Source organism: Paralichthys olivaceus, chromosome 5 (assembly GCF_024713975.1).
Source record: "Paralichthys olivaceus isolate ysfri-2021 chromosome 5, ASM2471397v2, whole genome shotgun sequence".
Taxonomy (NCBI): domain Eukaryota; kingdom Metazoa; phylum Chordata; class Actinopteri; order Pleuronectiformes; family Paralichthyidae; genus Paralichthys; species Paralichthys olivaceus.
In genome coordinates, this window is record NC_091097.1 from 15,442,180 (window position 1) to 15,457,270 (window position 15,091).

Consider the following 15,091-nt stretch of genomic DNA (forward strand, 5'->3'; position numbering starts at 1 on the left):
CTTAGTGGCGACCTCTAACCTTTGCCTAAAGCTTTGACTTCCTCCTCTTTTTGTCATGGTTTAAAAAGGAAAGAAAGTGACGTTTCATGTTCACAGTGCCCAGATCTGAATGTGGAGTGTTATAGGTCTGCAATGATTGACTTTAAATCAAGGTTTTTTGCATTTAACCTAAATGCCAAATGGAAAGTTAATATTATTAAGTGTGTATTCTCCAACTACAAGATGCATGCTCTCAGGTAAACCTGAAGACATGTAGATGACACGTGTTGGCAGGTCTGCCTGCTTGCTGAGGATGGTTTAAACTTCAGGGTCAGCTAAGCCACCAACTCGGCATGATTTAATCAATAATCAACAGATTCAATGATAATTAAAACAATCATGACAGCAGATAGTATAAAATGATGGTATGTAATGTGAGAGGTGTCATTCATAGTTATGAACTTGCAGAGGATTGTCGCTTGGATCTGGAGATCCCTTCGGCTTTGCAAAGCTTCAAAGTACATTTCAGCTCATTGTTTAGTCAGACCTACAACTTAACTGTTTTCACTTTTATCGTTTGGTTTTGGCCGCAGCTGTTTTTAACAAAGGAGCTCTAAAAACCCACTGTACACTTCCTCCCTCTCATTAGACAGGCACAGCTAACAACTAGCTGGTGAACACAGTACATCTCTTAAGCTTGGCTGCGTGGCAGAAATGTTACAAAAAGATAACACAGAGAATCCAAGCAAAGAACCCTCCAAGGGAAACAGGGTCAGAGCCAAGGTGTGTTAAGTGAGAAAGCGAGAGGGACTTTGTTGCTGATGGTAACTAAAGCTAGTGGACATGAGCACTTGGCTTCAGCAGCCGTACAAGCGGTTAATAGAGCTTTGGTCGAGCACGGAGAGGTGATTGTTTCAGGGGCCATAACCTACCACAAACCATGAATACCTTATGTTAATGGAGCAGGGCACCCATTACAGTGCTGTCCTGATGGAAACAACAGCCCACAACAGTGTTTGTCCATTATCTGCTACTTGACCTCTTTAACACTTCTAATCCATGCACCATGGCAGACATTGAGAGCTGCGTGGTTCGGCCATCACTGAAAGCTGAGGGTTTACTACAGTACAAGAGATTATTACAGTCCTCTTGTCCTCCAGAGAGCAACCTGGTGTTTAGACTGACCACTGCCTTGAATCAAGGCTCAGCTATAAGAGAGGTGGTGAATCTGGTAAATTTAAAGACTCCTCTCCACTTTTGCCTTTTGTTCATCATCCAAAAATGACCATGGTTTAAAAATGAAACAGTGGTGGAGATGCTCAGCCACAGCAGCTTTATAGAACACAAAGCTTGCATTTTTTTCAATTTAATTTTATTTCTCCCTCTTTCTTTTTTATTCTAACATGTTCTTATGTTTCCTAAAATCTGCTCTCTTTTAAAATAATTTTTTAATTTATATCTATATTGTATGTAAAGCACACTGAGCTGCATTGTATGCAAATAGTTATTATTATTATCATTATCATTACTCAAATATTAAATATCAATCAAATTTAATGAAAAATGCAACCAACAGCATTGTCATGGACTTATTAACTTATAATGATTAACTAGTCAGTCAATAATTGTTTTTCCATTGTTATGCATTCAACAAATCTGCTTTTGCCTAATTCTCCTGTACCTCCACCTCCCCATCCCTGCATCTCTGCTCCCCTGTTACCCTCCCTACCCACCCCCCTTCACCATTCTCCCACTTCCACAGTGCCAGACTCTGCCAAGCTCGATCCCACCCCTCCTCTTCCCCCCATCAACCCCAGTGCCGCCCCGTCTGTAGCCCCAAGCAGTGGCAATGGCAAGCGCGCTCCCTCCGGAGGTCAGCCACAGACAGCACAGCAGCCCCAGACTCTGCTCCAGCAGCGCTACCCACCCAGAGAGGTACCCCCTCGCTTCCGCCAGCAGGAGCACAAGCAGCTGTTGAAGAGGGGTCAGCCTCTGCCCTCTGGAAGCCTGCTTCTCACCACCACAACACGTCCCAGCACTACTGAACCTGCAGCAGCAGCTGTACCCGCACACTCCTCTCCCTCCTGCTCCTCTTCCTCCACAGCCAGCCTGCCTACAGGTCAGCCTAGACACTCAGTTGACAAGTCACTATCTCTTTTCCAATTGTCTTTGCCACTTATTTTTGCAAATAGACATATTGCCAGTAAAATATGTCACAGTGGGGGTTGTTGCAGAAAGTTGTGGATTTCTTGTTACCTTGAATATATCCAGAATGTTAATGGCTTGACGTGCCTTTGATATTTGATTTTACCTTTACTGAGAAGGACTTCAAAATAATTCAAAAGCAAATAGGGTAGTTTTAAGCTGGGTGGCCCTGTGCACTTATATTAATCTTGTACATGTTTCAACTCACTCTACACATTTTAATCTGTCTCTCTGCACAGCAGCACCTACAACTTTTGTTGAGACAGTACGGGTCAGTTGACTGAACCTGACGTTGGTGCTCTCACTAAACATAAGCACAGAACTCCTGTCAGGTTTTGTTGACAAAGAGAGAAAAGCAGTTATGTTGTGCAGTTTTACAATGAATGGAAAGTAAAGAGAAAATCATATGGAGTCGCAGACAGTAAGGTTTGTTCTGCAGTGAATTTCAGTTTTATATCACAGCTGTCTCACACAAGGCTGTATGTTAACTCTGGCTTACTACTACATTTTTCAACAAATAATCAAATAATTTACAAATCTTTAAATATACTGTCAATAATATGTAGAATCCTTTGTTGTTGTTGGGCACCGGGTTCTAACAGCGTGGTGTACCTGTAGAACAGTATGAAGGCACTTGCATCACAGGTACTGCTGACTGTTGTTTATTTTTACTTTGCCTCTTCCTGGCTGGGAATTTGAAATGGGGATAGAGGCGCACAGGGGTAGACGATGGAGAGTAAACACAGCTGGCTACCTCTGTATGTGTGTTTTCTTTCCTGGAGCTCTGCATATCACACTAAACTGGGTTCTCGTGTATTTCCAAATGGTAAAGGTCTGTTCTTTCCTAATAAATTATTATTTGGTCTTTGATAAAGCTTATTACATTTTTTTGGGCACTTTTAATTGTCTGGGAAAGAAAAGATTTTTACAGAAGTGTATGTTTGAGCATCATCAAACCCTTCTGATGCTGTTTGAATACAACTCCGTCTCCATGGTGATGAGATGTTTATCCTATCTTCGTCTCCTCCTCCTCCTTCCTGTCCTCGTCATCCTCCTACTCTTCGTCAAGCTTTGCTGACCAGCTATACAGTGTTAGCTGTTTTTTTGGAAGAGGAGGAGCAATATGGAGCTAGTTAGTTGGCTGGGCGCCTCAGTGGGCCTGACCTGGCACTGATACAAAGAGTGAGAGGGAAAGAAAGAAATGAAGAGAGAGCTTGCATGGCAGAGGTCCAGTACTGTGGGCTGCAGTGACTCATGGCTTACGGTAAAAGCTGCTGCCTCTCTCCGCCCTTCTTTGGCAGGCCTGCTCTGCTTTGGTTTGCTTCCTGTGTGTCTTTGAGCTGACTGATTACCTTATGACGGACAGACAGGAGGACCCTGAAGACTGAACGTCTAATAGGAGTCTAGTGGGAGGGCTTCATATACGCCAATACAGAACTTGTTTGCTAAACACTCGGTGAAACGCAGGAACCTCCCCTTCACCATTCTCCACGCGTCTCCTCCACCATCTACTGTCTCAGTTCAAAAACCTCTTAGCCTAGTTTCTGTTTTGTGAGATATGTAGCAGTGTGTGACTTATCACAAAATGAGAACACCATTGGTAATCCCACAGTCCTGGCTCTGTCCCTACAGTCTTGTCCTGTGATTTGATTGCCCCCCCCCCCCCCCCCCCCGCAGCAGCAATCACTCACGACAGGAGCTCAGGTTCTGTATCAATAATAAGAATAGATTTTCTCTCATTAAAGGTGTTTAGTTAAATGACACTCGGAAATCACATTTTATACATACAGCTGTTTTCCTAACTTAAGTGCATGTATTGGTCTTAATATCGGGTATTTTGTACTCAGCACTCCTAACTTGTTTAGTTTGTAGTTTTTTTTAAAACTGGCCTCATCAAGTGAGAGAACAGGGTACCTAATGTGCTAATAGCTCGTCTCGTGGAGAATAAGGAGTGTGCTGCTCTTTAAGCCTGCTGCTGATGCTGTAAAAGAGCCTTGGGAATCCCCTCAAAGAGGACTGGGACATCTTGTGATGTGATTAAACATCAGCTCTCTGTTAACTATGTTCAGCGCTCAATCTCTCCTTCTATCTCGCTCCACCCGCTCTGTGCCTCTGCTCCTTTGACTTTCTCTGCAGCGCTTGTTGTTATGATGCTCATGTGTACATCTCCTCCAACACCTCAGTTCACACATAACCGTCACTGGCCCTAGGGCGGCCAGGATTAGTCCAGCTAAACAAACTATATGTTTGTCTGTCAATCTTTCCATTAGGAAAGCCTTCTCCTAATGTTACCTTTTGCTTGGCTAACAATCCATATCCCAAGGCCCTTTCATGTGGAGGAGGCGTGAGAGAGCTAGCTATTTTAAGACTGGCATGCTGGAGAAAGCCCTTGACCTGGTTTATCCTTTAGAGGAGTAGGAGAAAGCGGATACTCACAGGCAAACATGATGGCCAGATGTCTCAGATGTGTACCTTTTTTTTTTTTTTAAAGTCAGGTTTTTTTGTCCCACTGTTAGTATTTTCCCCCTTAGAGAATCTCAAGATGATAACATGACTGTGTGAACAGCAAAGCAGCTGCACAGAAAGCATCCACACATGCATCCACAGTATGTGTTGCATATATTTCTGCACTATCCCTGTCATTCCCATTTTCTTTCTGCATTGATATAATTCAACTATCTGTGCTGTGCAGTAACAAAATACTTACTGCTAATTGCTGGGCCTACAGAAACTCTCCTCTTTCTGTGTATGTGTGATGGCAGCTGGAACTGTCTCATGTTCCACTTTGTCATGTCTAGAAATGCAGGCAAGTGCTGCAGTGCTACCTTAACCTTACGGCACTTTGACCATTAAATCTCTTTGACTTATAAAAAAAAGAAAAGTAAATCCTAAACCAACAAAGTGGCTATTATTTGTTATCCTATACCTCAAAGTAACTTTTTATACCAATCTCTCACTTGAAAAACACTTTGCTATCATATATGGCCAAAAAAAAGCCTACAATTTTCACATTTGAGAAGCTGGAGCAAGGTGACGTTATTGACGGGCTGTCTCTGCTCTTTGGCTCCAGCTCAGTGATATAAAGATAGCTAGTGATGTAAACATGGCATCTGAATTGATACTCTACTTTTTGTCCCTTTTCTGCACAGACGTTTTTCAGAGCAGGCTAACAATGCTAGCCACGCTATCTAGCAGATAGGCGCCATGCAGGCCCACAGAGAGGAGTGAGCACAGAAATGTGTGTTTAAAAACACACATTTACCAACACGAAGTATCTGACACTGACAGGTGCACTTGTGGATGACATGTTTTGGTCTCAGATGCGGGTAGTAGTGCGACCTCTAGTGGCAATGGATGTCCTATATTCAGTGTATATATATATATATATATATGGCCTTTTAAACGCAGAAGTAGCATATTCCTGGGAAATGCAGATTGTGTGTGCATACCCTTCATAGAGCTCGTTGGTCTGGCTGGCAGCATGCATTGTCAGCACTGTACCATCCAGTCTCTCTGCCCCTCGGGGACTTCATTAAGCCAGGATCAGTCCAGCTGAGGCCCACACAACTCCCCTAGATTACTTCTTCCTTCCATCTCCTATCTATCTCTGTCTGTCATTTTCTGTCCTGTCCTTCTTTGTACACCACACACACCATCACAACATGTTGTGCATACATGTCCATTTTGTCATGTAAAATGCTGAAAAGTAGCATTGGAGGCCTTTCTACTATTGGACTATTCAGTAAGAAGTGTGGGGTTTTTTTCAGTTCTCCAGCAGTGTGTTTGCTTCCACACAGGAAATACAGTGTTGTCACTGTGTGTATTTTTACACATGAATGAGCAAGTGGCCATCTAGTAGTATGGTGTGACCTCACTGCATGTCAGGTCCTCACAGTGGAGAGGCACAGGGGGCTGAGCCTCGTCCATAAAGGGACTCTGTTCTCTGCAAAACATTGACTTATTGTGTTGTTGGGTGGGCGTTGGGATCATTTGTAAACAATACAAGCCTTGATCCAGGCGAATGCTATGTTTGTGACCAGATCACCTGGCCATCATTGCTCACTGTGACAGATCCATATGAACATGTTCATTTGATGCCCTCGCCCTGTGCCCTAAAAGCACCCATATGAAGAGATTGTTCATTGTTTAAAACTTGGTCCTGCTGCTCATGATCACTGCATTTATGGCCTGTAGTGACTTACAAAAACAGGCACGTGATCTAATGATGTGGGCTTTTATATATAAACATGTTCATGTGTGAGAAAATTGCCATCCAAGCACCAGAGGGGTTCAAGCTGGGTTTTGTTGGGGTTTTCTTGCTCTCTCTCTTTCACCCGCCACTGCTGTTCATGATGTTTTCCATTGTGGGCGGCAGGGCTAATTGCGGATGGAGTGGTCTTGGCTAAATATTTAATGACAGATTTGAAAGGTTGAAAGATGCAAGAATGGGGGGAGTTTTGAAGAACCCAGCTTTGTTTTGTTTTACCGTATGCCTCATGAGTGCATAATGAAAGTCTCCAGGCATTATCGTTTAGCTGTTAACCAAGCCCTCCCCACCTCATCTCTCCAACACTCCCGTCTCCCCTCCCCCAACTTGCCTTCTTTCAGTGCTTTCCAGAGAGAGAGAGAGAGAATATCCTCTGTCAGGATAGGAATAGGGCACGATATAAATAAAGCCAGAGGGAGGCAATAGATAGAAGAGGAGAGACCCAGCCAAAGCAGTGTTGGTGGGAGGGACCGAGCATAAGGGGTGAGGAAGGAAGGGAGGGGGGGTTGTCTCATGCCGTGCAAGAGCTGTGCAACTTCTTGGCAGCACTTCAGAAATGAGCCTCAGAAGCTTGGCGAGCCGAGCAGACATATTGAGACAAGGATGGCCGCTGCGTTGCACAAAACCTAGCTCTTAACAGGATGGTTGGGAGGCACCTCTCCACAGGTATTTCACCCCCTCCTTTCTTTTTCAGTCTCCCCATTTCTCTCTTTCTTGTCTGGTTCTGCTGCACTGTTTTGGTGGCTTGCATTTACTGACCGTGCAGATGAGCGCTTTTAAACATTAGAGCTGCAGCAGAAGTGTAGTGCAGGCATGCAGTGTTGACTACTTATGTTTTGTTTATTATTTTGGGCGAGACATGCATGCTGTTGAAGCAGCGGCGGTGGATATACAGATGGTAGCTCAGAGCCTTTTTGGCTCTAGTTCAGGACTGAGAAAATGGCGGTCCTGCACTTCTCAGTGGAGTGACGCTACAGAACGACAGTGCTGTGTGTGTCAGAAACACAGTGCCCTCTTTTCCCCCCCTGCTCTCACTGCCTCCTCTCTCTCTGCTGTAGTTGCACTGAAGCAAGCTTAAAGATTAGATGGTATACAAATACTGTCACTTCCCTCTTATCCTCATGATACAGTCAGAGTGTATGCAAACAAACGCAGTATGCATGTGAAGGTACTTGTAAACAACAGCAGCTGCAGCACTAGGGATGGTAGAAATGTGCGATCTGGTGGTGCCAGTTGATCATGATCTACAGCTGGGCTTACACTGTACCAAGACAATCCTTATGCACACTGGAACTTCTGGGAGCGTGAGAGAAACTCAAAGTGCTGTCAGAGCAGTTGTATAAGCAGATGGATGCTGACGTGTTTGTGAGGAGAATCGTTGCCTAGGGCAAGTGTAGAGTATTTGTGCTTCATGTCAAGCAGAGGTCATAACTGTAGCAGTTAGCAGGTAAAAAGTTAAGGATGACTTCTGCATGACCTTTTTAATTAATTGCATTCTCAAATCTGACGTCTTTTTGGGGTGAACTATTTGAAAGATGCAATGCTTAACGTTTAGACTCTGTTTCATTTGGGGGAAATGCATGATGTAAGATTTTGTGTGTGATACAATTTTCCATCTGGTTAATTTTAATGCTGTTTTCTAAATATACATTTATTCAATAATAATGTAACTTATTAACTCCATTTTGCATGCAACAACAGTAAATTCTAAATGTTTTATTTTCAATTTTGTTATTTGATTTAATAGCACAAGCAGTTTGATTAAAAGCCAATTCTCAGAATATTATCCACAGTGATGACTATAAAATAGCTTCATGGATGTTTTAAAACAGTTGGATAATAGAAAAAAATCTAATGAGAAGGTGACAAGTCGTCTCTAGATCACTCAATGACTGCTTTATTTCGGGGGTGTATATGCTTCAACCACACTGTTGTAGACTGTAGGTATACTGCAAATATTATCTTGTTTTTGTGGAAAGCATAATATGGTAAATATACTACATTTATTAATGCACTTTATTATTCTGAATTAACAAACAAAGCGGTTTACTCAATGAGACACGTTCAGTCATTCACACACATAATCAAAGAGTGCTTCTCAATCACACATAGACTAGTACACTGATGATACATCAGTGGGGTTCAGTATCTTGGCAGTGGACATAGGATGCACTAAAGTACATAGATATTGCATTTTATGTTACCATAATACTCCTCTCCTCTGTGTTTTCACTCTCAGTGTGAATGCTGTTTATTTTCATTTAAAGCAACTTCTAAAGTCTGTATGTGCATAGACACCTCACTTGCTCTCATGGTATTTCAACCTCACTAAGCATATGTTGGTATGATAATGTACATAGCTTATATCTTCTTTCTTTCTTTCCTCCCTTATAGAACTGCCCCCCCAGAGCAGCCAGGGAGCCCAGTATGATAATCCCTTCTGGGGACACCTGCCAACTAATAGGAGTGCCACAAGTGCTGCATCTTCCACCAATCTCAGTGGTTGGGATCAACTGATTATTGACCAGAAGGACACAGAGGCCTGGCCTTCTATTACCCTCAGCAAGAGCCAGGCCCCTCCCGGAGGATGCCCTTTGAATACTGACCCTGGTCGCTTGACCAGCAGCAGCAGCAGCAGCAGCAGCAGCGGCAGCAGTACTAGTAGTAGTTGTAGTACAGTGACTATGGCCACAGGGGCCAACAGCCAGACAGGCCACTTCCCTGCCAACCACCTTAGCAGCAAGGCCAACAGTGGAACCAGTCCTGCCAGTCATACTGGAACCAGCATGCTCTCTAGCCAGGTTGCAGCCAATCGCAGCTGGGGTTCTGGGCCTGGACCCTCCCATTGCCCCCCTCAGTCCTCAGTGGGGGATGAAGGAAAAAGTGACAGTCCAGTGGCAGGAGCAGGCAGCAGGGGTTGGGGCTCATCTTCTTCTACCACCAACTTTAACTTGAACCTAAACCCTAATGCCAATCCATCTGCCTGGCCCATGCTGGGGCATGATGGAGTTGGCACAGGGGGAGGCAGCTCAGGGGGAGCCAACACCATTACACCTCCTCAACCTACACCAAACCTCTGTAATCAGCCTGGCCCTCCACCAGCCCAGACCAGCACCTGTACTGGAGCCAACACTAACAGCAACTCCTCTGGGATTGGCAGCGCCTGGGGTAGTTTAATGACCTCTGACACGTCAGAGCCACACCCCTCCCCATCCACGAATGTGTCTTTCAGTTCAGAACCTCAGAACCTTAAAACTGATGGACCAAATCACACTAATAAGCAGGAACCGTCAAGCCCTATCCACAGCTTGCCTGGCTGGGGTAATGCACCTGTAGGAATGAGTTCAATGGGCCAACCTCCAAAAGGGGGCCTGCAGGTCAATGGAGAAGACAGTAGCTCAGTATGGGGTAACAGTGGCGACTCTAAGGCACCTTCATCTAAGGAGGCACCTGGCTGGAACTCTGGCTGGGGCCATGGGGGAGGTGGAGCAGGAAATACTGGAGGATGGAGTGACCAGTCCCGTGGAGACTGGGGGAAGCAGCACACTGAAGAGGCCCAGGGAAGCTGGGATGCCCCCAGCTCTCCTCCGCAGGATCCACAGGCTAGTCCTTGGGGCAGAGCTGTGAGCACAGCTGGTGCCAGTGAGGGGAGCAGTGACAGCATGGAAGGACATCCCCCATGTAGAGACTCATCCAGAGATAATCCAGCTCCTCTGCTTCCTGCCCAGGATCTGGACCCCAGGGTGTTGTGTAACACTGGCTGGGGACAGACCCCTGTTCGCCAGCACACCTCGTGGGATATGGTTGATAATAAACGCAAGAATGATGCAGGCACTGAAACACGGGGCTCTGGCCCAACCACTCCAAACAATGTCCAGGGGCCCTCAAACACTAGCATGGGCCCCTCTCAGAGGAATGACTCTGGGACCAAAAATGATGTGCCTGGTTCTCAGGGAGCTTCAGGTTGGGGTGGAAGCATAGCAGCTCCCAATAAGCCCAACTCTGGTTGGGGAGAGCCAACTAACAACATTAAGCCCCCAGGTGCCCCCAGTGGCTGGGGGAACTCTCCAGCAGGAGGCCCCAACACCTGTGTACCCAAGAATGGTGGTCAGTCATGGAGAGAGGAGAAGTCAAGTGGGTGGGAGGATTCTCACATCAAGACAACATCCAAAGGCTGGGGAGAGCAACAGAAAGCATCCCACAGCTGGGGCAATAGTGGAGGCAGCAATAACACTGGTGACTGGGGAGAACCAGAAGAGAGCAAAAAAAGTCCCACTAACCCTGCCTGGGAGGGCGAGGCAGGAGGCTGGAAGGAAAAGCCACGAGGCTGGGGAATGCCAGCTTCAGGATCAGGGATATCTGGAGCTGGAGGAAATGGTGGCTGGGGAGAACAAGTTTCCCAGCGCCCCAGTGGCCCTCCTCAAGGTTGGGGTGGCAAGCCTCAGGATGGGCCCAGTGGTAATAGTGGAGGAGGGGGAATAGGCTCTTGGGGTGGCTCAAACTCAGTGAAGCAAGCTGCAGGCTGGAGTGGCAGTAAGCAGGAGTCCTCAGCTGAGCCTACAGGCTGGGAAGAGCCCTCCCCACCTTCAATCCGACGTAAAATGGAGATAGATGATGGGACCTCAGCTTGGGGTGACCCTGGTGCCTACAACAAGGCAGTCAACTTGTGGGACAAGAATAATCCAGGAAATTCCCAGGCTAAAGTTACTGCTGGAGGCAATAATCCCCCAGTTCCCAACAACAACCATCTCCACTCTCACAATCACCCATATCACGGGCCACCTGCACCTTTACAGAATCACAGCCAAAACTCTCAAAACCCCGGGCCCACCAGTGGGCCCATGGATCCTGTTGTGCAACACCAGCCTGGGCCATCTCACAACAGGGGTCCCCTGATAGCTCAAGGTAAGACAACAAAATACTGTGACTCTGTTATGTGTACTTGTGTAATTTACTCATTTTAATTTGATGTAACAGTACCACACGGCCAAATAGGTTAGATTTATAGGCTATTACAGATACTCATCAATGACTGTACATTGTCAGTTTAAAGGCCATTAGAATTCAGATCATCAAAATGTGACTCAAGCAATCAACAATTTCTCTTTTCTTTTTCACTGTTTAAGTAAAGGTGTCAAACATGAAAGCTGGTTAGGTTGTCAGCACACTGCACTGTTAAGCTCCAAGCTGTTGATCCACTTAAAGGTAAAATCTTGACCTAGTTTGCCCTCCTTGGATTTATATCTAATCGACTATCTAAATTAGTTAAGCAGTGCCAGCCCTGCTCCTCCACGAGGCTCCTCACATTTCACAACAACGTGCACGTCTGTGTGTGGGTCACCCTGGAAACCCCACACGGGTACCCAGAGGAAGAACAAGGATGCTGTTTACAAAGTACCTTGTGAAAATAGCAATTCACCACAAACAGTGTGATGCAGCTCGGAAGTGTGTGATTATATGGGAGACACCATCTGTCAGTAGTTGAAGGGAGGGGGTGGAGCAAGCCCCTGAGAACAGAGAGGGTTCAGACGCCCCCTGCTGTCCCTCACTTGACCCTGCATGGTCAAAGTCTGCATTAGAATCAGCTGGATGTTGTACAAATAGTGGGTTGAAAATAAATAAGCACAACCCTTAAATATTTATCACTAAGGACAGAAAATGGTGTTTGAAATAACAAAACTAGAAATTCTTAAAGTTTGTTTGTGCCAGTGTGTCATATGCAATGTTAAGCAGCACTTAAGGTAGTCATACAAAACGGGATGAATTTAATTGAATAATTTTTTTTTTACTTGACCTCTCCCTGGAGAAAGAGAGAGAGAGAGAGAGAGAGAGAGAGAGAGAGAGCTAAGCTGAGCCTGGCGCTGAAACAGGCCCGGAGACACCGCTTTGCCTCTAATGCCAAAAGGCTCCAGGCTCTGCCAAATTTTAAATGGGCATCTCCTCCCTCTGTCAGCCATCCTGCTAAGCCAAGCCCAGGTCTCTGCCTCCCTGCACGACTGCTATTTCACACTCACAAGCAGAACATTCAATGTGGCGATGGAGTTTACCAGTGACACAATTAGACTTGAGGCTCAGTTTATATCAACAAAATAGGAAACATCTTATCACACATGAGAAAACCTGAGTGCATGCAAATTTGTGAGTAGAGGCCATAAAGCAATAAACTTAGACTTTTGTGAATAAAGAGCCGTGATGAAGATGGTTTGTCTTAAATTGATTATTGCAGAATTTTGAATTGAAGAGAGCTTCTCATACTATTAAGAAGCACATTGAAATTGCAGTTTTTTCTGGGTAAAGGTAATACACTTTAAAAACTTGGTATCAGATCGGTACATAGATTCACGCACTCGCCAGGCAATCGGAAGCATTCTGATGCTGGTATAGGTATTGGATTATCTGTATCAAATTCAACACTTTCAAAGCACCGTAACTTGATTTTGCGAAATGGCTCTTGATTTTTAGGTTGTGAAAATGTCCCTGTATTTTTCAGTTTTCCTGATATTTCCAGTAAACTAGTACAGTGCCTGTCGTAAACGTGCCCATTTAGAAATGGCAGTTTCTTTGGCCTGTGGTGATTCTGGTTGCAACTGTCTTTCTGACACTTTAAAACTGACCTGCACTTATTGAGCAGCGACAAAAAAGACTTTTGGTCATTTGATTATATAACCATAATTTTGATTATATATAAAGCATAGAAAGCATAAATTATTTTTTAGATATTGGTTTAGGTATGATTAAGTGTTTTTAACTGACAGGCCATTGTCCTTGTGTCTCCTCCAGGTTGGGGAGAAATACCAAGCTCCCACACAAAGTCGGAGAATTCTTGGGGGGAACCCGCACCAGCTCCGGTCAGCTTGGACAATGGGACATCTGCCTGGGGAAAACCAACTGGGAGCTGTGGAGGCTGGAGTGATGGTAACCAGGATAGCTATGGCAGGGGCAACCCAACAATGACGTCTGCATCTTGCAAACCTGGTAGATAGCTGAACTCTTAATGGTTTTATGATTATGTATACCTCTTGATGAATGATGTTAACACATGGATGCTCTGTTTCTTAAAAAACAAATTCTCTCATGAGTCAAGTCAAGGACATCAATATGGCCCAGGGGAAGCAAGAGTCCTGGAGATTTTGCAAAGAAATCTACACTGACCCCTAGTGGCTGTCAAATATTTCAGTCAAATGACTTTTTCTCCTTGGATTCATTCACTTTCTGGTGTTAATCTCATGTTTTTTTTAAGTTTTAAACTTTTCATATGTTTTGAAATGTTAAAACTCAAGGCTTTAACCAAAAGGCAAGATGACTTGACAAATTCAACTTTAATAAGTTGATGCAGAATGATGGACTCATTTAAAAGGTTACATTTTCCAAATAAAACATCTTCATGATCATGGTTCTATCACTGTTATGTGGCATTAGTTTATACTTTACTACGTATTTTGTTTTGCAATATCAGTAGTGTAAAAGTAAAGCTACATATCTGTTGTGAACATTGGTTGGTTTACATCTTTTCCTGTGTTTTTAGCCCCCAAACCTATGCAAGATGGATGGGGAGGTGGAGGTGAGGAGCTGAGCCTGTCAGGGGGTCAGTGGGATGCTGAGGAGGGAGACATGTGGAATAGTGCTCCCTCCCAGGAGAGCAACTCCTCTTGCAACTCTTGGGGCAATGCATCCAAAAAGGTCCCACAGAAGGTGTGAAGCAGAGAAAATTACTTATTGTATGATCTTGTATGGGGAAACAGTTTCATTGTTAAGTACTATTAGTGTGGTGATAATAATTTTCCCTCATCATCTCCTCCAGGGGAAGGTCCCAGGGAAGCAGGAAGATGGCTGGATCATGAATCGTCTCATCAAACAGTTGACAGACATGGGCTTCCCTGTGAGTTGAATCAACTATTAACTGCTGTTAATCTATTCTAGTTACAACTACTGGACAAACAAACAAAACATATCTGTTATAGTTGCTTTCATCTTCTCTTGACACTGAAGTTTCCTGGTTTGTTCTACAGAGGGATCCAGCGGAGGAGGCTCTGAAGAGCAACAACATGAACCTGGACCAGGCCATGAGTGCCCTGCTGGAGAAGAAGACGGAGCTGGACAAGCGGGGGATGGGGATAGCCGGCCACGACTACAACAACGGGCTCATAAACAAGCCCATGAGCTGCCCTCGGCCTCCGCTTCTTTCCAAAGACCCCTCGGCAGACCCCCGCTTGCCCTTCATGGATAAGGTGAGCCAGGCACTCATCGGTTTAAAAGAAATAATTGCTGAAAATATATACTGCACAGAATAGCAGCACAAGCATTGCAGAAAATATTAAATGAATACATTTGAATGGGCTCCCTGGGAATATTATTCAATAAAGAGAGACACAAAGTACAAACGTAAGATCTTAAGTCATAAGAATATATGAGACAAGCTGCACTTATTTTATATGAAAAGGATTCAAGAATATGAATATAAATCTTTTCCTTATTTAATGAGACATAGTAAATTCTTTCTATTCTCCCAAATTATCACTACATTTTTGTCAATTTTGTATATTTTACTACCATTGCATTAGCTCACTCACCCTGTGCTCATTTTGTGACGACTCTCATCTGAAGGTCGGTTGCAACTGTAAAATGTAGACGACTGATTTC

The 15,091-nt window shown here is 44.6% G+C and overlaps 1 protein-coding gene across 9 annotated transcripts in view; it reads left to right on the forward strand.

The window, feature by feature from the left end:
* tnrc6c1 (trinucleotide repeat containing adaptor 6C1) overlaps positions 1 to 15,091 on the forward strand; it is a 40,187-nt gene that overhangs the window by 14,363 nt on the left and 10,733 nt on the right. For 6 of the 9 annotated variants that reach the window (XM_069524433.1, XM_069524437.1, XM_069524435.1 and 3 more), the window contains exons 4-9: positions 1,742 to 2,098; positions 8,846 to 11,356; positions 13,232 to 13,426; positions 13,977 to 14,143; positions 14,253 to 14,330; positions 14,461 to 14,679. In XM_069524433.1, coding sequence (XP_069380534.1) covers positions 1,742 to 2,098; positions 8,846 to 11,356; positions 13,232 to 13,426; positions 13,977 to 14,143; positions 14,253 to 14,330; positions 14,461 to 14,679 — 3,527 coding nt within the window. Of the gene's footprint in view, positions 1 to 1,741; positions 2,099 to 6,958; positions 7,118 to 8,845; positions 11,357 to 13,231; positions 13,427 to 13,976; positions 14,144 to 14,252; positions 14,331 to 14,460; positions 14,680 to 15,091 lie in introns of those variants that run through there. The other 3 variants (XM_069524439.1, XM_069524441.1, XM_069524442.1) reach the window with 2 other exon arrangements.